We start from the raw sequence: 25,506 nt of genomic DNA on the forward strand, positions 1-25,506 counted from the left end.
GTTCTCTAGAGGAACAGAATTTACAGAATGAAATATGTGTGTATGTATATATATACACATATATATATATATATATATATTTCATTTTATATGCATACATATATGTATAAATGGGATTTGTTAGAATGGCTAACAGGCTGGTCCAGCTAGTCTAACAATGGCTGTCTACCAAAAGAAGAATCCAGTAGTTGTTTAGTCCTCAAGGCTGGATGTCTCATTTGGCCTTCATATGCCAGAATCCCAAAGAAGTAGGCTCTAACCCCATGAAGGAGTGGATTTGATAGTGAGAGCAAGGGCAAGTAGGCAGAGAGGAAGAGCTTCTTCCTCTCATGTCCTTTAAATGGGTTTCCACCATAATATATATCTCGGATTAAAGGTGCATCTTCCCACCTCAAAGATCTGCACTAAAGGTGTATCATTCCACAAAAGATCCAGATTAAAAGTGAGTCTTCCACTTCAAATGATTTAATTAAGAAAAAAACCCTCACAGGTATACCTAGCCACTGGTTTTGGTTAGTTCCAGATGTAGTCAAGTTGGCAACAAAGGACAGCCATCACATATATAAATAATAATTATCAACATCAGTCAATCACCCCATCTAAAATGCAAGCTGATTAAGAAGACTATCACTAGATATACGTAAATCACAAGAGTCAGCTAGTAAAAGATACACAAACGTTGAATGGAAAAAAATGAAGTCAGATATGCCAGCAGATTATAACTATAAGGGAGATGACATAGATATACTAGTATCAGAGAAAGTGGGCTTTAAAATTAGAAACTTCATCAATGATTTTGATGGTTAATATTGGTGGCCAACTGAATAGGACCTAGAATCACCTCGGAGATGACCCTCTGGACATGTCTGTGTGAAGATTATGCTAATTGAAGTGGGAAGACCTCTTGTAAATGTGGGTGGCAGTATTAGTCAGGCCAGGGACCTAACTGCATGTAAAAGAGAGAGCTACCTGTGACTGAGAATATAATATAACCAGCTTCCTTAAGCGCCTAGTGCCATGACTCCCCCACTTTGACTAACTGTGCCCCCAAACTTGAACTAAAATAATCCCTTCCTTCTTTAAATTGCTGCTGTCAACTGTTTTGTCCCAGAACTGTGTTAGTTTGAATGTAATTGGCCCTGATAAGCTTATAGGGAGTGGCACTATCAGGAGGTGTGGCCTTGTTGGAGGAAGTGTGTCCTTGTGGAGGCAGGCTTTGAGGTCTTTCTCAAGCTTCCCTCAGTGTGACAGTCAGTCCATTTCTTGTTGTCTCTGAATCAAGATGTAAGGACTCTCAGATCCAGCACCACATCTACCTGCACATTGCCATGCTTCCCACTATGATGATAATTGACTGAACCTCTGAAACTGTAAGCAAGCCACCTCAATTAAATGTTTTCTTTATACGAGTTGCTGTGGTCATGGTATCTCTTCACAGCAATAAAAACTCTAACTAAGACAATAAATAGTAAAAGAACAGAGAGACTACATATAAAAAGTGAATTTTTTAAAAAAGACTAATTATAAGCATATATGTACCTAATGAAAACCACACCAAATATGTGAAGAATGTTAAAACCTACAGAAGTGAATACCCTAACATCAGAGTGGGAGGTTTTTATACATTTCTTTTCATTTTTGAAATGTCAAGTGGACAAAATAATGAGGAATGCGATGAAACATTTAAACAAAAGTAATAATGTGACCTCACAGATACTTTTACAGTACTTGCACAAATAGAGAACACATGATGTTCTCAACAACTTCGAAACATTCAAACATTGACTATACACTCAGTCAAAAGAAAACCTCAATACAAAATTCATACAGCACTTGATTTGCAAAAATTTTAAAGTTGTTGGGAACTCAAGAGTAAAGATAAATTTGAGATTCCATCTTACACCTGTCAGAATGTCTGAGATCAAAAACACTAATGACAGCTTATATTGGAGGGGATGTGGAGTAAGGGGAACACTCCTCTGTAGCTGGAGAGCTTCTCTCCAGGTCCCACCAAGGCCCTGCAGTCCCACAACCCACATATAAAATAATCACTCAGACACTTATATTACTTAAACTGCTCAGCCATTAGCTCAGGCCTACCATTGTCTAGCTCTTACTCATATACTAAGCCCATTTCTGTTAATCTATATGTTGCCACATGTTCTGTGGCTTTACCTGTTGCCTCCACATGATGCTCCCTGAATGGCAGCTGGCAGGGCTCTCTCCCTCAGCCTTCCACTTCCCCCAATTCTCTTCTCTTTGTCCCGCCTATACTTCCTGTCTGGCTACTGGCCAATCAGTGTTTTATTTATTACCCAATCAAGCAACACACGTAACATACAGAACATCCCACAGCATTCCTCCACTGCTGTTGGAAGTACAAACTTGTACAGTCACTTTGGAAATCAATATGGTGGTTTCTCAGAAACTGGGAATCAATCTACCTCAAGACCCAGCTATACCACTTCTAGGATGCTCCATCATACCACAAGGACACTTGCTCAACTATGTTCATAGCAGCTATATTCATAATAGCCAGAAACTGGAAACAACCTAGAAGTACCTCAACCAAAGAATGGATAAAAAAAAAAAATGTGGTGCACTTACACAATGGAGTATTACTCAACTGTTAAAAACAATGACACCATGAAATTTGCAGGCAAATGGATGGAACTAGAAAAAAAATCATCCTGAGTGAGATAATCCAGACCCAGAAAGACAATCATAGTATGTATTCACTTATAAGTGGATATTAGCTGTGAAGTTTAAGAAAATCATGCTATGGTCCACAGACACAGAGAAGCTAAGTAACAAGGAGGGCTTAAAGGGAGTGCAAGGATCTCCCTGGGAAGGGAAAATGAAATAGATTTCATGGGTGGACTGGGGGAGGGTAGGCTTGGGAGCAGGAGGGATCAGGTAGGGAGGGGAGGGAGAAACAACAGGAATGGGGGGGGGTGCGGTGGACCCTAGTGCAATGAAAACTCCATGGAATCTATGAGAGTAACCCTAGCAAAGACTCCTAGAAATGGGGAACACGAAGCCTGAACCAGTCATTTTCTATAATCAGAAGAGGCCTCAAGTGGAAGGATTGAGTTACAAACTCAGCCACAAAACCCTCGACTTACAGTTTGTCCTGCTTGCACATTGTTCTGTGATAGGAACCTAGCAAAATCGTCATCACAGAGACTAGAGAGCATTCATTCATCTGATGGGGGCAGATGCAGAAACCCAGACTCAAATATTAGGAGGCTCTCAGGAGTTCTGGGGAGGAGGGGGAGGAAGGATCTGAGGAACCAGAAGAGTCAGAGACACCATGAGAACATGGCCCACAAAATCAACTGACCGAGACTCATGGTGCTTTCAGAGATCAGGGAGCCTGTAGGGGTCTGACCTAGGTTCTCTGCATATATATTACGGCTGAGTAGCTTGGTGTTCTTGTGGGATTCCTAACAGTGGGAGTGGGGACTGCCTTTGACTCTTTTGCCTACTGTGAGATCCTCTCCCTCCTACTGGGTAGCCTTGTCCAGTCTTGATGTTCTGGAATGTGCCTGATTTTATTGTATCTTGTTATACCATGTTTGGTTGATGTCCCTGAGGAGCCTGCTCTTCTCTGAGGGGAGGTAGAAGGGGGTGGATTGAGGGAAAGGGGAGGTAGGAGGAGAGAGACTAAGGTGAAAGGATGGAGTGGAAACTGTGGTCAGAATGTAATGTATGAGAGAAGAATATAAATCAATAAATACAGAAAAGGAGTAAAGATGAAATCATGCTGAAATTTAACGACTGAAAAATAACAAAAAACACATAGAAAGTAATTTCTAGCATATGAAAAAAACTAAAGAAAAAAATCTCAGGCTTAAATAATAACCTGAGAAAGATAGATTAAGGTTGAAATTAGATAAACTATTATTTTCAAGAGGTCAGGAGAAAAATAATAAAGTAACAGCAAAGCATGAAAAAGTAAATTCACAAAGCACAAGTCATTTGAGGAGAAATAAATTAACAGTACTATCATGTTCCTATAAGACCGGTTAAAGAGAGAAAGAAGATAAAATAAACATTCAAATAAACAGAGTATACAATTAGAGGAGTAGTTTATATGGTGGCACAAATGTAATGGGAGTAACCAACCACTTTTTGCCTAAATTTAAGGCCCACTCCATGAGCAGGAACCAATACATGGCATTGCTAAAGTAGTCAACAGCCTGAGGCTTGATGGGTCACAGACCAATGACTCTTAATGACATATTGCTATTCCACAGAGCAGATCATCACTAAGCCCTCATCAGAGAAGCTTCATCTTGTAGTATATGATTTTAACAAGGAGACCCACAACTGGACAATGTACAGAGAGAAAGAGACTTTGGAATACTCAGTCTTAAGTGGGAATGTCATTGCTAAAGCCTTACCTCCAAGGTTAGGTATCCATGAAGAAGAGGTAGTAAGATTTAAGAGCCAGAGGTGGTAGATGACTCCAACAAAACAGTGACTTACAGACTCAAGATTGATACAAATATGAATTCAGAGAGACTGCAACAGCAAGACAAGACCTGCACAGATTCAAACCACTCAAAATCCCTGCATTGAGAAGGGAAAGTGGACACAAAATTCCATTTCTAACCATGCATCTATTTGTAATTGTTACCTAACACAGGCAAAATCATTTTTTTTCTAATGGAGTGTCAATGGATATATCAACCACATTCGAAGACAGTACCTAGGCCCAGTAGTAGTTGGTCAACACAAAACAAATTCCATGTTTTTTAAGGTTTTTTGTTTTGTTCTGGTTTTTGTTTGTTTTATTATTATTGGTGGAGTTTTTTGTTTGGTTTGTGGAGATTTTTTTTTCTAAGTTGGTTTGTTGGGATAGTTGTTTTTGTTTTAAATATATGTTTGTGTCTTTCCATTTTCACTTTCTGTTTTTCACTTTTTGAGGTAGCAAAAACAGGAAGTTGGGTGGGATGGGAGATGGGGAGGTTCTGGTGTGAGCTGGGGGAGGGGAAACATATTTGGCAGAGTCACTAGCCCTGGCTACCTCGAACTCTCTATGTAGACCAGGCTGGTTTTGAACTCACAGAAAGCCACCTGCCTCTGACTCCCAAGTGCTGGGAATAAAGGCATGTGCCACCGTTCTCAGTCTTGTATAAAAGAATTTTTAATAAAATTAAAAGTAATCAGTAGGAGATTATATTAAGCTTTCTTCTAGTATCTAGACCAAGATAAGGATGTCTGCTTTCACCTCTGTATTCAACAGATAGTCTAGACAGAACAATTAGCCGAGAACAACAAAGAACTCACAGACTATCAAGAACTACCCCAAATGGTCTCTGTTTACAGACAACAGGATTCATGATCTTATATTTAGAAAATCCAGAGATTCCATAAAAAACAAAACACATCAAACAAAACCCTGCACTTATTTAAGCTAACAAATGAAGCTGCTAGCCCACTTGTAAAACATAAAATCAACATATGAAAATCAGTTGTATTTATATACATGAGTGATGAGCAAACTGAAAAAGAAATTAACACATTTACACTTAAAATGACCTAAAAAAATAATTTAGGAATAAGCTTAATTCCCATAAAGGAAAGATGTATAGGCTGAAAAATAAAAAATACAGGTAAAGAAAACATAAAAAATGGAAAATATCCCATATTTCTAGAAAGAGATAATATTGCCAAGATGATAACACTACACAAAGCAATCACATATCCAATGTTATTGCCATCAAGTGAACACACATTTTTGAAGAAATTAAAATTTGTATGGATTATCAAGGAACACTAATAAACTGAAAACAGTCTTGGAAAAGAGCAAAGTGAAGAATTAATACTTTTGGATTTCCAAGCTGAGTACAGTGCTACAGTAATGCAAAGGGTGTTATTCTGACATCAAGACAATTGTATAGGCCGACAGGGAATAATAACAAAGCAAAAAAAAAAGAAATGTCCTTATATAGTCCAGTAATTTGGACAAGATTGCCAAGACTCCCCAGTGGCAAAGGGTAGTCTTTTCAATGAATGGCATTAGTTTCAATAGTTATCTAAGGGGAAAAGAATGATTCTGGGATCTTATCTTCTACATACTTAAAAATTAACTCACAGTAGGTTAAAGAACTAAACACAAGATATACAACAGTAAGACTCTTGAGAGACAATACCTAGCTCTTGATAATGGTAGAATCAGCAGAAAACCATTCTGTCAAAATGTAACTTTTAGTGACACCAGAGAAAAATAGCTTTGCCTTTGTTTACAATTGGTGCTGTCTGGATAAGAAAAGAGTCTACAGCTAAAATTATTGCAGAAGCATCTACACAAACTTTAAATTGTACATGTATCCATTGCCTCTTACCAGGAAACCACACACTCTGTGACCTAAATTCCACTTTAAAAACGATCCTTGCTTTTCATGTATCAGATGCAATCTGACCCCTGATATGACATTTTAAAATAATGATATCCACTATGGAATTTCATCTCTGTTTTTATTCCACAAGCTCTTGGGTACCTACAACTAAATTATGAATCCCCATTTAGTGTGTTTACATCCCTCCTAACAAACTCCCACTTTCTTTTTCATATCAACATATTTAAAATACCCTTAAGATTTATTTGACCTCAAGAATCTGAAGTCTAAAGTTCCTGCCATTTAACTCATATATAAACCTGAACTCTTGTGTCTAGCATTCAAAATGCCATTGTAGCTTTTTTTTTCTTACTGATTGGATGTTATTTCCAATACTTCTAAAGTTCTAAAGCCTTATCATTATCATGTACGCACATACTAGAGTTTTCAACAGGAGATGTCAGTCTCCAGTGTGGTAAGAGTTGTGATTACAATGAACCTGTGAATCCACAGATGAGGAATTTTTAGAGGACAATAAAACACAGTACAATAGCATACGTTATGCCATAGTCAATAATTTGTTACATATCAGATATAATATAATAACTCAAATAACATCTTAAGTCATCTTTATAACAACTTTGTAGGGTGTCTATGACTATCATTCTAAATGTGAAGCAATCGCAGCTCAGAAATAAAACAATGATCTAAGAATAATACAACTAGCAGAGCAACAGAGGTCGCAAGGGGACAGCTCAGAGTCCTGTAAGCACTGTTCTAGAAGCACAAAGATGCAAGTTTGATCTCCAAGACCCATGTGAAGAAAGATCAAGAGTGGTGGGTGGCATTTGCTTGTAATATCAGCATTAGGGACATGGAAATAGGTGCCTGGGACTAACAGGCCACCCAGCCTCACCTACTCTGTGAGGTCCCAGCCACTGGGAGGTGCCACCTCAAAGAAAAAAGTTGAAATAATAGTCTAGATTCATGCTTATATGGCACAAAGGCTGTATTCTCTACTCTCTACCACACCGCAGAAGCGTTCTTGTCTTTAACTTGTTCTAGTGTTTGGAATAGTCAGAACAATGTGGAGCTACTGACTGTGTTTTTCTTCCCCACTGCTCTTTTCTGAACTCCACCTCACCCATAAGTACCAAATTCAAACAGTTTCTCTCCAGGGCTTAACTTAGGGGCTCAGCCCTATCCAATAGGCTCCCTGGGGGCAACTTGGTTCATTTTTCTCTTCAACAAAAGAACTGTAGGACTAATAAAAAAAATAAAACTTTAAATGTAATTTATACTTATTACTCCAACATTTTTCATTTACCTTCACTTAGCGACAGAAAGGGCACCACAGTATATACTCAGGATGTTCTGAGAAATAATTTTAGTTATGAAAACCCTGAAGTTTTTCTGAAAATGTGTGTGTTTTGCCTAGATAATCTCATTATAAATACTCAAAAATGAACAAAATTTATGGAAGGTTGCAAGTTAAATTTGCAAGTAAATTTTCAGTGAAGTAACAAAAGGCAAAAGGAGCCCTAATTGGGGTGTGTGTCTGTGTGCGTGTGTGTGTGTGTGTGTGTGTGTGTGTGTGATATCACATATTTAGTGTGAGTTTTCAAAGGATACTGACCGTTGTATTTGTTTAGAGCCTCGCCTTTTACTTTTCTATGGAGATATTCTCTGTGAATCTGAAATGGTAAAACTGGGCAGGAGACTTTGATAGAGAACCTGGGCATAAAAGAAGATAAACTCCTGTTCTAAAGAGGCGCACTGCAGGGAAGCGTAGGCTGTAGAACGTATGCACACATGAAACACTGACTTTCCAAAGATTATTTTACTTCCTTGTGGGTGTTGATCCATTGAGATTCAGGGAGCCAGATTTTTCCAGCTTTAGGATGTACACCACCAATTGCCTCAAACTTTATTTTATTTGTTAAAACATCACTCTGAGGCTTAAATGACAAACACTGAGCCATGAAATCCTGCTGTGTTATTTTGTTATTATTATTTTTGTTCCATTGTAAGTGAATAAAAATAATGAGTGGGGCTGGAGCTGGAGTTTCCTTGGCAAGCTAGCTTTAACACAAACAGGACAATACAGAGCTGGATGCTCACAGTTTCACATCACATATACTACACATCCATTATTCTTTTAGCACTAAAATAACAAAACTGTTGTTAGTATGAGGACAAAAAAAAATAATTAACTGAATCCTCACAGTTTATACAAAAGTCACAATAAAACTTTAATTTTAGCAGTTTTTAACTAAATAAACTATACAATTTCTTAGCATACCCCAGAACACTCCAAAGTTGTTTGTAAGTAAACAAGCTCTTCAAAACACACAGTTAATTATAGTTTACCCATTTCAGTGTTAATGTCTACATACCTCATTTTACCGACCATATCTCTATAGATTTTAAATTCAGTATTTAAGTCAGTTTCATCTCCAAATAGTGAAAGAATTTCAAAATGTGTGTACTCACCAGTTTCAACTTAGAAGGGTCTATAACTTTCACTATAGCAATGGTTTTTTCTTTTTCCTTCATCATTTTCTTCTTCTTGAGGTTGCGAACACTAACCAGGAGAGGCATACAGAAACTCCTGCACTAAGGTGAACTTTGCTTCTTCCTTGGACTTTCAGACTAATCTGGTCTAGATTGTGACTGACAAAAGCTCGCTCATTGAAGTCATGCAATCCTTTCAAGTTACAAGCAAGCACAGGAGCTTGTTAATATTTACTCAGTCCTTGTCTCTGGAATGGTCTTGAACTGTAACAGTTTACTGAGATTGTCAAATGCACCAGAATTTACAGATACCTAACTGAAAAATATCCCAGCACGTTAACATAAATGAGTTACTATCCACAACAGTATCTCTAAAAGGAAAGAATGAACTAATGCCAATAGGTGGTAATTACAGGATAATATCTAAACTTAAAAGTTAACTAGTCATCTGAATTCAACGTAGCAGACAGTCAGACCTGTCTCAGGTCCCCTCACATGTCTATGGATGAGCTACCTTTTCACAATGGCTGACACAGAAGTACAAGACCAATATTAACAGTGGTTTTCTTACAGGAATGGAACCAAGCTCCAAATCATCTGTCTAGTCATTTAAGAATGAGTTTGACCAGGTTACTAAACTTCTCTCAGCATCTTTCTGCTGTGTAAAAATATAATTGGTCTCTATCACATGGATATTTTTTTCTGAAAAAATACACAGTTTTTTCATGAAAATTGCATTATAGTTATTATCACACTGTGTAACCAATGAATAGTGGCTATATTTTATTGTTTCCCCTGTTAGGATACTGCTGCCCTTTAGCCATTAAGAGTACTCATAAATAGGAATTCTAATGGGAGCAATTAATTACAATATTGTACCTGAGTCTACAGTGCTTTGTTTAGTATTTAGTTGCTGACACCCATGTTGTGTGAGGCACTGTGCGAGCTGCTAATGATGAACTATTGAGCAGAATGTTACTTGAGGAGAGAAAATGTTGAGAACCATGAGATTTTAGAAATATTGGATTTGATTGGGACAGACTGTAGAGGCAGGGAGAATAAAACAAAGAAGAGTACAACATGATTCTTGGAGTTCTTGATGTTATTATTAATTTTCCTGATCAACCAACATAGATTTGGGGAAATAAGGTGCCTTCAGTTTGAGACATCTGTTGTAACACAACAGATATCAAATAAGCATAGGACAGATAAGTTGAACACAGAGAACAAAGACCAAAGTTGGAGATGGCATGACATCATCTACAAAGATACATGAGAAGAGATGACTGAAGACTGGGCCTGGAGACACAGCATTTGCCATATGTTAGAAAACAAAGAGTTAGAAAAATAGATGAAATGTCAGACAATCAAAGATGCATTTCAGAAAGTGACTCAGGGTGTGGTTATCCATGTCAAATGCAACTTGGAAGTCAAGCCAAATGAGAATAGAGACTTTGATACCAGATATTAAATTGACGTATTAATTTTTTTTTTCATTTTAAGGGTTTGGAGGGAGGAAAGAGAATGGGGAAATTATATAATTATAAACTCAGAAAACCCTTTTCAATTGGTGGTGAGAGTTCATTTAAAATCATGAAGACAAAAGCTTGGTTGAAGAGTAGAGAATGGAGTTATCAGGTGATCTTGAAATGGAGGAAATGAAGGCAATAAGTCTTGTTTTGGGGTGTGTGAGTGGGAGAATGTTTGTGTGCTGAAATAACACGGTGGCCAGAAAACAAATGTGTTCAAATAGAGTTATTTGGTTTGGTGTGGTTTGAGGCAATTATGGAAGACTAGCACAACACTGATATGAACAGTACTATAGGTCAATATACACTGATGATATGGGGGATGTACACAGAAATATTGTTGGGAATTTATTTTGTTTTGTTTTGTTTTGTTTTTTGTTTTTTTTAGAGACAGGGTTTCTCTGTGTAGCTTTGTGCCTTTCCTGGTTCTCACTTGGTAGTCCAGGCTGGCCTCGAACTCACAGAGATCCGCCTGGCTCTGCCTCCCGAGTGCTGGGATTAAAGGCGTGCGCCACCACTACCCGGCCGGGAATTTATTTTTTTTTTCATTTTTTTTTATTAAGAAACTTTCTACTCGCTTCACATACCACCCACAGATCCTCCATCCTCCCTCTTCCCACCCCTAGCCCTCTCTCCCAAGCCCCCCCCATCCCCCAAATTAAAGTCTCCCATGGGGAATCAGCAGAGCACAGCACATTGACTCTAGGCAGATCCAAGCCCCTTCCCACTGCACCAAGGCTATACCCAAGGAATGCTCAATCTTACCACAAGGACACATGCTCAACTATGTTCGTATCAGTATTATTCATAATAGCCAGAACCTGGAAACAAACCATATGCCTCTCAGCTGAAGAATGGATAAAGAAAATGTGGCACATATACACAATGGAGTACTACTCAATAGTAAAAAACAATGATATCATGAAATTCTTGGGAATTTAAGAATGAGATAGAAACTTTATTCTATTCTAAATAGGATGACAGAAAAATGAAACAAATGTGGAGGTTTAAGAGAACTGCTAAAGCAATTGAGTGAATGATAGTTGGACTGTACATATTTCTCTCTCCAGAGCATTAGAAAACATTTCGGAAAGTGGATGATGGAGGTGAAACTTGAAAGTACAAGGAAGGTTGATATTACACAGTCTCCACTACTGGCAGTCTTACTAGGGAGTGATTGTAGGTTGTCTCACAGTAGTAAACACACATGTGAACTTTGATGATGTATTTAACATGATCAGCATGCACAGTGTGGTCGATGCTCCTCATTTATTTGCTCAGGTAAAGATGTGGCAAAATATGTGAGTTTATCCAGTACTGAAATTTAATCAGGATATGAAAACGAGAAGTTAATGGTGCTTGTAAAAAGCAAAAAGGAGAGGGATATATCTTGGACTCTAGATAAATTAAAGAAGATTTTTCAGATTCTGTGATTGGGAAATAATAGCTATTGAAAAGAGTAACATTATCAAATGGTATGTCATCACAATGAGCTTAAATACAAGTAAAGTAAGAAAGCTGGAGGAAATATACTTCAAAAAATTGAGATTGGGTTATAACTTTATGAAATAAAATACTAAACTTATGGATAAATTAGCAAGAAGAGCAAGAGCTCAGATATGAGCTTGGGAGGGATGGTTATAATAGGAAGGAGAAAAATAACATGGATGGGTTTTAAGGAAGTGGAGAGTCTGAAAAGTCAAGGTTGATGAAGCCAGACTGACTGGCTGAGCATTGCTTTTGATGATCTGGGTCCTTGTGCTCTGCTTTATACAGGTGTTGCCCAGAAACCAATTCCTTGTACAGGTGGTCACCTCTTCAGGGCATACAGAAATGGGCAGGTTGCCATTTCAGGGTCTAGTCACTCAATATTCACTGTTAGGGTAAAAATGCAAACCCTGAGCACCTCCCCTGAAAATCCAACGCAAGTAAATTAAATTAGTTAGAAACATTCTTTGTGGTAAAGAGAGGTGGCCACCTGTCCAATATTCCATCTCACCTGATCCTGCATGTGTGGTTCTCAGTCAACTGTGATGTCTGGAGTCCTGCATGCTAGAGGAAAGGGGAAAGAGATAGTTCTCTCAATAGAAAGTCTATTTAGAATTAGGAAAGAGGAAAGTGATGTTTTCATAGATCATTTCTCAGGCCCTGAAATTCAAGCATCTAACTTAATGTTGTTTAAGTAAATGATTCACTGATCAATGGCTGACCTCAACCTACAAAATGTAGTCACTCACATTCTCCAATTGAAATCTTTTAAGTAACAATTTCGTTAAAAAACTTTCTATATTCCCTCTTCTTGTGACTTCTAAAGGATCTTAGCCCACAAACTAACCAGCCAACACTAACCCTTCAAGATATGTGAAAAGAGTATATACAAACTTTAGCGATAACATTTCTAGACTAGTAAATGGACATTGAGTAAAGTAATCAAATAAAAGATAAGATAACATCCCTTCTTAGAATATGATTCTAGGAATTAATACTGACTTAGACACAGAATTCTTTCTACATTAAGGTGATGAGGCCTCTCTCCTTTTTGTCACCTCTGAATATTGGCTCAGAAATAATTCATATTTTATCATAGTAATTTTTTCTGTCTTCAACAAGGGAGTAAAGCCTATGCATCTCAATCTACTAATCATAGTGAAAGAGTCAAAACTGAATCAGGACCTCATGAAGGTATTTGATTATAGGCAAGGCTTCAAATAGGAAATGTCAAAATTAAATCATTCCTGGATAATGCTACAGCAGATTAGATACAGAATTGAATGCTTGAATATAAGTGTAATTAGATAGACAGACAGAGAGATGGTAGATAGATAGATAGATAGATAGATAGATAGATAGATAGATAGATAGATATGTACATACATAAATGTACATGTACATACATAAATACAGAGGGATACATACATAAACACACACACACACACACACACACACACACACACACACACACACACACACAAAGAGAGAGAACAGTGGAACCCTATCATCTTTCTCAGCATTATATGATCTTCTTGTACCAAGTGTTTAGCCATACTCATTTGTTGTCATTTGTCTATTTCAAAAGTGAAGAAGAAAACACCATTTCCCAGTCAAATGAAATTACTTTGTTTTATAACTTAAAGTGATTATTAATTTTAGTCTTTTAGACCTTTTGGGGTCTGTAAACACTTACTGTTCTTTGCATTAGTGGACAAGGGCCTGTTCTTTCCTCTTTAAAACAATCCCATACTGATTACAGCTCCAACAATTTCTATCTAACAGAATTCAGAATACTGTAAATAATAGTTAAAGTGGTGCTTTCATTTGAAATCATAGAGAACTTTAGTGCAGACTGAAAGTTTATTTTGCATCTTTAAATTTTGAAACACTTAGCTGTGTATATCAAAGCCCACACTGTCTGAGTGCTGAATCTGAGGCTGCTTTCCCTGTTATCTATCACCTTCCCTGTGCTCCCTGGTGACTGCCACACAAAGCCCCCTGGGGCCACACTCGCTGAAATCAGCATCTATATCAACAGAATGCTTCCCATGAAGTGTTTCAAACCAAAGTCCACAGCCTTAACATGTTGACAGAGGACTTCTAGATTATCTTTTTTCTTTTAAGATGTTTTGTAGATGTCCAAAGGTCAGTGGTGAAATTTTAGCTGACTAATTCGTGAATTTAGATTATATCAAAACATAGTATTCACTTCATCTCTGTAACTAGTGATACAGTAGCAACAATATACACAAACACTTTAAACAACAGTACCACACACTTGCATAGTGCCGGAGATGCGCTAGTTCTGTCTCTAGTCATTGGCATATCCCAATCACTTAAGCTTCATAGCAGCCCACGAGATGAATTCAATACTTATCCTCATCATACAGAAAGAAATCAAAAGGGAAAGAAATTGCCCACCTTGCTCCAGATTACCTACTTAGTGAGTGCCTGAGGCACGTTTGAACTCCTGAACTCTGAATCTGTAGTCCTAACCCCAATCTAATCTCTATTTGCATTTTCATTCTTCCCCACCAAAACCTTCCTTTTGTCTGCAAAGATGGCTTAAGAAATAACCGGTAGACCAGGAATGTTTTTAAAGGTTTCTACTTATAAAAGAGACTGTGTGCTTCCCGTTTGCTCTTTCTATTCCCCTTTTCCTCCTGTACACTTGTAATAGTTAGCTGTTATTGTCAACTTGTCACAAGAATCACCTCTCAGTGAAGGGCTGCCTGGATCACACTGCGGTACGGACATGCCTGAAAAAGATTTTCTTTCTAATCGCATTGATTGAGGTGGTAAGACCCACCCTCAATGTGGGCACCACTCCGAGTAGACCCTGGACTGTACAAAAAGGAAGAAAGTGAGCTCAGCACTAGCATGTGTGTGTTTACTCTCTCCACTTGATAAGGATGTGATATGGCCAGCTACTTCAAGTTCCCACCACCTGACCTTCCCCACACTAGTAGATTTAACTTTAAATTGTGAGCTAAAGCAAACCTTTAAATTGTGAGCTAAATGCCCCAACAAAATTTTCATTTTGTTGGGGCATTTCATCATAGCAACAGAAATGAAACTAATAACGACTGAAGCTCTAGTTCTCCTCTTTTCATTGTACTGCCTTTAGTGAAGTGTGTGTGTGTGTGTGTGTGTGTGTGTGTGTGTGTGTGTGTGTGTGTGTAAACTGAAGAAGGTGTGAATGCTGAGTTGAGATACATGGCCGAACTATGAGTTTCTCACGACATATAAAGTAATAGCCAGTAGTAAACACTTCAAAACACATTAAACTGTCCTACAATCCCATTACTCTGGCATTCTAAGCGGGGTGGTTGGTCAAGTTGAGTCAAGTGTTGAGAGACTCTGTTAGGATACTCCAAAACATGACTTGACAATAATTTCACGAGACCATTCAAGTGATAATTACCAAATACTTATCAAGCGTAATTTATTTTCAGATCTTTCAAGAACTAGAGGTATTACTACAACAGCCAACAATGAGACATTCTTGCCCTCATGGAGTTCAATCAGTATTAAAGAAGCAAACAGTAGAACACATGGAATGGAGGTTGACTGAACTCATTACTCATTCACTCCTTAACCTGCCAAAAGTATCCACTAATTATCATTGAAAAAAAGAATTTGCCTGTGAGTAAGGTACGACATTTTTTGTCATGAAGTAACAAGCTAAAAGAATGAAAAAAATGTTATTGAATATTTAAAATGTATCATGTGGTATGAAAATGCCATAATGAGTGCAGTCATTGAAGTATCAAATCTATATGGAGATTCATCAAGGAAAGACTTTAAGAGGGGCAGGGGAATAAATCTCAAGTTTGTGTTTCAGAGAGAATTAAAACCATTCAGACAAATAGCAAAGAATGAATGAGAAGAGGTAAAGAAAAGACATAAGGAAGCCCTGAACTCTAGAGAGCCATGTGTGGGCCCATTTGGCAAAGCACAGAGCAGTAAAGGGGTAAATGGCTAGGAGCAAAGGTTGGTGTAAAGGGCTCCTGTCACTCTTGTAATTACAACTGTCAATTTCATCCTGGAAAAGCATATACTGGGAAGCACGCCTTTTAATATTACCTATCTCTGTGCAGATACCTCCAATCTCTCACTTGTATCTAATTCCAGGCATCACATCTGAATCTGAGGCTACTCTCATGGACCTATGAAGTGACACTTTGGTTATCGTTGGATGAATGAAATATTCCCTTGTGTTAGTGAAGGAGAAGGCTTAGAAGGAAAGAAGGAATAAAGCAAAGAAATAGCAATAACTACCATCTCCTGAACTCGGACCATGCCACTCTGTTTGCAAGTTTTAAAATAACAAAATCAAACTGACTTCTTCCAGGCATGGTGTTAAACTTCCAGCTCTGGAAAGGTTGAGGCAGAAGGATCTTGATTTCAAGGCCAGTGTAAGCTATATAGTGAGGCTCTATGTCAAACAACAAAAATAAGTATTAAAAAAATGCGAAACAACAAATAAAATCTTCAATATATAAGAATGTGAGTGAATGATTAATCTGAGACCATACAGCTTACAGCTTCTTTGACCCATGGACTCCTAACCACAGTCAAAGAAAGGGAATTGTAACCACAAAAGAAGTGTCTAGCTATTGGGGATAGTATGTGTGTGAATGATGGCAGCATGTGTCAACTGTAGATAGAATTCCAGTTCAGAGACCGTATTTAAAACTCTTACATACTAAACAATAAAACTCTATAAAATTCTGATTAAAGTGGCATTCATGATGGTTGTGAGACACTTTCATATAAATAGTTTCGACTTCAGTAGTTAAAAAAAGGAAATGCCTGTAGCCCGTTTTTATATTGCAGTAGGTAGCTAAAACCCTTGAGAATATTACCCTTTCCAACTCCTTTTCACTAAGGCTGCCTAAAAGACCAAGCAGGATACATATTTCCTGTATGTGTATAAACTTTCTATAAAGGCAAAGGTAAGGCATGAGCCCAAGGAATTGCAAAAAGATCCCATGGAAAACCTAGAAGACTGATATATGCTGCCTTCATGAAACAAAAGATTACTCTCTAGATTTTACTAAAATTGACTGGCATGTTAATTACCTTTAGGACTTGTTTTTTCTTGAAGAATCAATAATCCGTACAAAAAAATAAACTTTGGAAGAGGTAGTTGAAGGACAAATTGTATTGGGTGTAGTTTTAATATTTACTATGCTGATGACTATTATCCTACATGTAGTTTGTGTTCTTCATGAAGTGAGCAAGGAAGCTGACTCTGTATTCCACTTCCCAGAGTTTCATATATACATACATATATATATATATATATATATATATATATATATATATATATATATATATATGTTTATACACTTTAGACAGTTCCATACACACACACACACACACACACACACACACACACACACACACACACACAAACACACACAAACACACACCCCTCCACTACTAAAAAGTTTAAGTAAATGCACATCCAGGGATCAACATTCAGTTTTGTATTTCAGAGAATCCTACATTGTGATAATTTTGTTTTTCATCGAACAATCTATCGGGTCTTCATTCCTTCCTACTTTCCATATTAACATAAAACTCATTTTTAAAAATCTTTCTTTTCTCTTTGGATTCAAATGAAACTCTGAGTGCTCTACCTTTGTTCTTCGAGGCTGTGAATTTACTATTAGAAAACTATCAACCTGAACCAGGAGTATACACAGGCCATTCAGATTAGGAGAGGATGCCTCAGGTGTGAGAGAACAGAGCTCGAAACTAGTCAAGGCAAATAAGGAAAAGGAAAAGAAAGCTCTGTAATTAACATAAATTATCTACAAGAAGATGCTAAAGTTTTTTCCAAGTTCTAGTTATTTCCTACTTTGTATCATTTTTTCCTGCATTTTTGAAGATTCATTTAAAAGCAAAACATGTTCCATGAAGCTAATTATTCTTGTTTATTTTGAAGCCTCAGCACCACTCCATGCCAGCTATTTAATAAGTGGTAAGGGAGAATTTTTAAAAATGTATTGAAAGTCAAATGCAAAAAAATCTACTTATAATTACATGAAATATTTAATGTAATAAGATAATTCATTTTATTGTAGTGAGCATTTTAAGACCACAAAATTGGTGTTCTTTATATAACTTCTATAGGTTTCAATTTTATGGCTATTTAAGATATTGATGAATTCAACTAAAGTTATTCAGAAAACCTAAAGCTTTACAATTAGAATTAAACCTTTTAAATACATAGGATTATTAGTGGCTCATTGATAACTAATTGAGTATTAAAATAAATTAGTTAATTTAGTTTAATATGAGAACTTATATGTTATTATACATAATTAATATATATGATTAATAATTGCAGACCAATTAGTTAAAGACACATTTCTTTTGTTATACTCCCATCTGAAATATTTCCTACAAAAGTGTTCATTTCAATTCCTAGCACTTATGATAGACTTCATAATCAGCCATTGATCGTACGTGCCATTCTGCACCACCATCTTCTCTACCAAGAGCAAGCAGTTACCCTGTACAATAAAGGAACTTCCAGAGGCATCACCATCCCTGACTTCAAGCTCTAATTTACAGCTATAGTAATAAAAACAGCTTGGTATTGGCATAAAAACAGACACTTTGACCAATGGAATCAAATTGAAGACCCTGACATTAATCCACACACCTATGAACTCCTGATTTTTGACAAAGAAGCCAAAATTATACAATGGAAAAAAGAAAGCATCTTCAACAAACAGTGCTGTCATACCTGGATGTCAACATGTAGAAGGCAGCAAATAGATCCATATCTATCGCCTTGCACAAAACTCAAGTCCAAATGGATCAAAGACCTCAAAAATCCAGTTACACTGAACCTCATAGAAGAGAAAATGGGAAGTAGCCTTGAACGCATTTAGCACAGGAGACCACTTCCTAAATATAACATCAGTAGCACAGACACTCAGAGCAACAATTAATAAATGGAACCTCCTGAAACTGAAAAGCTTCTGTAAGATGAAGGACATGGTAAATAAAACAAAACTGCAGCCTACAGAATGGGAAAAGATCTTCACCAACCCCACATCTGACAGAGGGCTGATCTCCAAAATATATAAAGAACTCAAGAAACTAGACACCAAAATATCAAATAATCCAATTAAAAAATGAGGTGCAGATCTAAACAGAGAATTCTCAACAGAAGAATCTCAAATGACCAAAAGACATTTAAGAAAATGTTCAACATCATTAGCCATCAGGGAAATGCAAATCAAAATGACTCTGAGATACCATCTTACACCTGTCAGAATGGCTAAGATGAAAAACATCAATGACAACTTACATTGGAGAGAATGTGGGAAAAGGGGAACACTCCTCCACTGCTGGTGGGAATGCAATCTTGTACAGCCACTCTGGAAATCATTATGGCGGTATCCACTCTTGGGCATATACTCAAAAGATGCTCAACCACATCACAAAGACATAGGCTCAACTATATTCATAGCAGCAATTTTTGTAATAGCCAGAACCTGGAAACAACCTAAATGCCCCTCAACTGAAGAATGGATAAAGAAAATGTGGTACACTTACACAATGGAGTATTACACAGCAGTAAAAAATAATATCATCATGAAATTCATATGCAAATGGATGGAACTAAAAAAAAATCATCTTGAGTGAGGTAACCCAGACCCAGAAAGACAAACATGATATGTACTCACTCATAAGTGAATATTAGACCCAAAGCAGAGGACAACCAGGCTACAATCCACAACCCCAGAGAAGCTACGTAAAGAGGAGGACCCAAGAGAGACAAGCATGGATTGACCCAGGAAGGGGAAAGGGTTAAGATCTGCTGGGTAAACTAGGAGTAGAGAGTAGGGGGGAAGGGAGGGGAGGTGGGAACATGAGGGTTCGAGATGACTGAGTTGGTGAGGGATGGAGAATGAGAGTTATGAAAGAGATAACAGAGTGAACCATTTAGGGGATGGAGAGAAATCTGAAGCCAGGGAAATCCCTAGGAACTCATAAGGATGTCCCTAACTAAGTCTCATAGCAATGGTGGACAGGGTGCTGGAACTAGCCTTCCCCTGTATTCTGATTGGTGTCTACCCTAATTGTCATCATAGAACCTACATCCAGTGACTGATGGAAGCAGATGCAGAGACCCACAGCCAAGCACTTGGCCAAGCTCCTGGAGTTCAGTTGAAGAGAGGGAGAAGAGATTATAGGAGCAAGGGAGTAGGGGGGTGTCAGGATCAAGATGGGAAAAATCACAGAGATAGCTGACCCAAGCTAGTGGGAGCTCATGGACTCTGGACTGACAGCTGGGGAACCTGCATGGGACCGCACTAGGCTCTCTGAATGTGAGTGACAGTTGTGTGGCTTGATGTGTTTGTGGGCCCCTGGCAATGAAACCAGGACTTATCCCAGGTACACAAACTGACTTTTTAGAGCCTATTCCCTGTGGTGTGAAGCCTTACTCAGTTTTATGCAAGGGGGAGGGGCTAAGTCTGGCCCCAACTTGGTATGCCAGCCTGTGTTGACTACTCAAGGGAGACCTTACCTCCTATGAGGAGGGGATTGGGGTGGGATGAGGGAAAGGTGGGGGAGGGAGAAGAAGGGGAGAAGGGGAACAGGGGCTAGTATGTAAAATGAAAAAAAAATTTAAAAAAAAAAGTTACCTTGCCTCACATATTTGCTGTAGTAACGAAAAACAGACTAATGTGTATTGTATAGATGGAAACAGTCTTTGATTATATAAATTTAATAAAGGCATTATTTGTTGAAATGCAAAAAAAAATTAAACCTTCTAAATACATAGGATTATAAGTGACTCATTGATAACTAATTGAGTATTAAAATGAATTAGCTAGTTTAGTATTAAAATGAGCACTTATAATTTATTATGCATAATTAATATAGATATGTGATTAATAATTGCAGACCAATTAGTTAAAGACACATTTCTTTTGTTACACTTTCATCTGAAATATTTACTGTAAAACTGTTCATTTCAATTCCTAGCACTTATGATAGACTTCACAGTCAGCGATCGAACATACGTGCCATTCTGTGCCACCATCTTCTCTCCCAAGAGCCAGCAGTTTTGTGAATGGGTTTCCTGCACAGCCAGCATCGCTGTCTGGGCTCATGGGTCCATGCTCTGCCAGAGGCATGCAGCTTGGTGCTGGAGGTGGTGTCCTCTTGAGAGTCTGGTTGAATACCTGATGGTCAAGGGTCATGAAAGGTGCTACTTGCTGTCTCTGGACCTTCGGTAGCTGAGTCCTTGTAGAGCTTTCCAAGTGTGCCTGGACCTGTAGATTCAAAAACGAATGAAATGTGAAACACGATGTAGTTAGTCAGTTTTCCGCGCAAAGGAATCAAGGCACTAAGCATTCTATAATCCAGATTCTTTCAGAATATATTGGTGCTTCTGTTCTAATATGACAGGATTTTAATGATCTGATGTTTTTAAGAAATGAGTTAAAAATTGATAAAAAAAAATGTAGTTTTAAAGGTGAATATCTATAACCATTAAGAATAAATCTAAAAACATCAGTTGTCTATGAGTATTTAGAAAAAGAAGTCGTAAAATGTTACAAGGAAACAAAGCATATTCAACAATATTAATTGGTCTTATACAAAATATGCTATATTACATATTTGATTCTTATGTTCAATAAAAGGTTTTGTAAAGAAAATTATAAAAGTATCCATAAGGAAGCAGACATTAGAAGTAGATATACTGTTAAAGTATGATAGTGTAAGAGTGACAAAATCCTGGGTGATTTTTTTTCTTCTTCTTCTATTTTTCTGTATTTTCCAGTGTTTCTATACTGAGCAGAGTTTTGTTTTAAAATTATTTTCATTTTTTCTATGTTCTAAAAAGTAATAACAACAAATTAGTATGTATTCCCATGAATCAACAGGTAAAAGCACTGTGAAAAATCCTAACTACTCTGGGGTGAACAACTGAACAAATGTCTTTTGAAATTCTTTAACAACGTAGAACATTAGAATTCTGGGCATCCACACTCACACAGATGGCCCTGGTTACAAACACTGGGTCCCCAAAGAAAACAAAAGCACATGAAAACGGCAAGAGGCTATGTGGGGAAGAGACAGGCTGATGGGGCAGAAAGAGGGTAGGGATGGGGACTGTAGTCAGAAAGCATTATACACATGGATGAAAATGGCATAGAACAAATTTAACAAAGAATTCTGGGCATACTCAGTTTGGATGTCATCGCTAATATTATCCCATCATCCATAAAAGGACAGCTTTAAGCACCTCAGACTTCCTTTTAAAAACCTGCAAATGGAGTATTTACAAAAACCTATAAAATGGAGTATTGCCTGCCAGTTGCCTTTATATTTACTATGCTGTGATGTGGCTTTTAATACATTTTTCTCAAGTGGCCTATATATAAACCTATTTAATTTTCCCTCGTGTTAAACAATAGCAAAGATTGCTGTACAGTGCTTATTTTTCTTTTTATTTCATTACACAAACTACTCCTTAAATCCCTCACCATATATTAGTTCGAATAAATAGCCTGTAGAAAGCATTTTGCATTTATATTAGCTGGTTTGGGGTACAATATTGTAGTAGTTACTTTAGTCTAATTCTGTTATGCTGACATTTTTAGCATTATTTTAATTGTACTACCATAAAATAATTTTTCAGTCATATAAAAAAAATTAAGACTGGTAATAAAGATTACACATATTACTAATTATATTGCTATGAGCTTTAAAGCTGTAAAATAACATTTCATTAAAATGCCAAGAGTAATTTTTAAGGGGAGATGTTCAGATGATCCTAACTTGAATTAATCCCTCTTAGTCTGCATACAGTTACAAAATGGACATCATAAAGAATACTTTCTGTTTCACAGATCTGAACAATCTTTCATGCTATGGAACGAAAAGAATGCTATGATTCATATGTAATGGTAGAGCATTGTACAGACAAATGGACCACATCTCGTCTTTTAAGTAAAACATCTGGAATTAAAACTTAGTTCATTAACTAATTCACTTTTCACCCTCCATCCGTTAATACTACACATATTTACTGAACCTCATACTTCCATGGGATATCAAGAACAAGTGTTTCCGATGTGATCCCAGAGTTCTTGGGGTTCATAATCTATTGGTTAGAACTAATTTAACTAGAGCACCCATAGCAACCACAACAGCAAGCAAAGCAACAGGTACTGATCACTGGGATAGACAATTTGCATATATTGTGTTGTTGTTTATCTTTATTTAAAACCCGGGAGATAGGTACCCACAGAACTATGTTAACTGTACTTAGGATTCAGCAACCTTAAATAGCATGCCTCTGACCCCCAGCTAGTAGGGGAGAGAATTAGAATACACAGCCTATCATTCCTAAGCATAGAGACAGAGACCTGAGTTCCTGGGAGCTCAGGACTCTGGACAACTGCAAGGGAGCCTTCAGGAGACCAACCTAGGCCCTCTGCATGTAGGTGACAGTTGTGTAGCTTGGTTTCTGAGTGAACGATTCCAATTAGCAGAGTACAACAGAAAGGCTCAGTAGTATACTCAATGAATTTTAAATGACAAGAAAAAGCCACACTTTTTATGAACATCTTGGAAGAAAATGTGGTCATAAGCCTGGTGGTGCATGGAGAGACAGTCCCACACAGAAGGACAATGAGAGGGCGTGTCAGATGGAAATAAGATGAAATAAGAAATGGGAACAATGTCACAAATTTGTGTCCCTTGAGAAGCCACACAGATGCCCTTCTCAACAGAACTACACCTCTTTCAACTGCTCTGTAATGATAGAAAATTCACAATGGGACCAGCCCTATCTGAATGGTCTGCCACAGGGAATCACAAAGGCTTAGCAAGCAACCTTGGCGATTGTGTTGGATGCTATCTACAGAACATCAATCAGTAAACTAAGCAGGAAAGTCTTTGTTTCCTATGCACAGGAAGAGTCAATAAACTGTGATAACATAAACTCCTCCCCACCCCCAATCCCGCCATATCGCTGAGTTTTCCAGTCACAGACTGATATCAAAACAATGGAACAATGGGAGAGCTCAGGGTGAAACACTCTTGAGGCAACATTCAGAATACTGAAATTTCCTGGGTTCTCCACAGAGACAGACGATCTGAGTTCCTGGGAGGTCAGGACTTCGGACAACTGCTAAGGAGCCTGCAGGGGACTGACCTAGGCCCTCTGCATGTGGGTGACAGTTGTGTAGCTTAGTCTATTTGTGAGGCTCCTAGCAGTGGAATGTGGACCTGTCCCTGGCCCTTGAGCTGGCTTTTGGGAACCTGTTCCCCCTGCTAGGATGCCTTGCCTAGTCTTGATGTAGAGGGAGAAGCTTGGTCCTGCCTCAACTTGATATGCCAAGCTTTGTTAACTCCCATGGGAGGCCTACCCTTCTGAACTGGATGCTGGGGGGGGGGGTGGAGGTGGGGGGGGGATGTTATAGATGGGAGGTAGGAGAGGGAACAGAAGGAGAGGAGAGAGAGGAAACTGGTCAGTAGGTAAATAAATAAAAAAAATTAATTAAAAAAAGTAAATAAAATAAAATTCAAAGTTACAACAAAACATTTTCTGGGTTTTAAAAACCAAAATCATCTGCTCAATTTCTTCTACTGAATGCCCCCAATCTTCTCTTATATTCAGGAAGTTTAATTATAGTTGCTGTTTATTTATCCACCAACTCAATGTTTGCTTTCAAGAGTCAAGCATGTGGGCACTGAGCACCATGGTGAAGGTAGAGGGAGACTGTCATTTGTGTCTGAGTTCAAAAGGCTTTGTCCAGTCTCATTATGGCCAGGAAGGCAGGAAAGGAGCCCATAACAGGCAAATACCAAGTTCTGTATGCTGTTGCTCTTACACCATGCCCCTGCTTACAACCTAGAGAAGACACATAGCAGGTACCTAAAAGAGTGTGTGTGCCGTGATTGAATGAATGAATAGGTCATGAGATTGCAGCGCACATGAGTGCTGTGAGGGAGGCCAGGAGCTTTGGGAATCCATAGACCTGATGCTGCTCAGGCATAGGCAGACTACCGGTCTTTACACAGAAAGCTACAGTCTCACTGGACTGTCATTGGACCATTTCAAAGGAAGGAAAAATGAAAGGATCGTATTTCCAGAATTCTGGACTATGTTTTAACAGTATTTTCCCAATACACTGCTGTTACAAACTACAGTATATATAGCAAGCATCCACCCCATGTGTATTGCAATCATACTACCCAATGCCTATGTTTGCCTTTTGGTTTTGCCTGTTATGTCTGGCTATCTATAGACTCTCAAAAGTTATACTAAAACCAAAAAATAAACACAGTTTGAAGATAACATCTCAAAGAAAGCATCAAAACAAAAACCAGAGCAGAGAAGTTGGAGTTGCCTACCAGAGACCTAAAGTACCAATGACTGGGCTGGAGAGATGGCTCAGAGGTTAAGAGCACTGGCTGCTCTTCCAGAGGTCCTGAATTCAATTCCCAGCAACCACAGGGTGGCTCTCAACCATCTGTAATGAGATCCGGTGCCCTCTTCTGGCCTGAAGGCATACATGCAGGCAGAACACTGTGTACTTAGTAAATAAATCTTTAAAAGAAATCAAATACCAATG

General features: G+C 37.9%; 1 protein-coding gene across 1 annotated transcript in view; it reads right to left on the bottom strand.

Annotated features, from left to right (window-relative positions):
- The window catches only part of Tfec (transcription factor EC), a 69,070-nt gene that overhangs the window by 17,858 nt on the left and 25,706 nt on the right, over positions 1-25,506 (bottom strand). The window contains exon 2 of the mRNA XM_059256522.1: positions 20,938-21,189. Within this exon, the coding sequence (XP_059112505.1) occupies positions 20,938-21,117 (180 nt within the window). The 5' untranslated portion in view covers positions 21,118-21,189. The remainder of the gene's footprint in view (positions 1-20,937; positions 21,190-25,506) is intronic.

This window comes from Peromyscus eremicus, chromosome 3 (genome assembly GCF_949786415.1).
Source record: "Peromyscus eremicus chromosome 3, PerEre_H2_v1, whole genome shotgun sequence".
NCBI classification, from domain to species: domain Eukaryota; kingdom Metazoa; phylum Chordata; class Mammalia; order Rodentia; family Cricetidae; genus Peromyscus; species Peromyscus eremicus.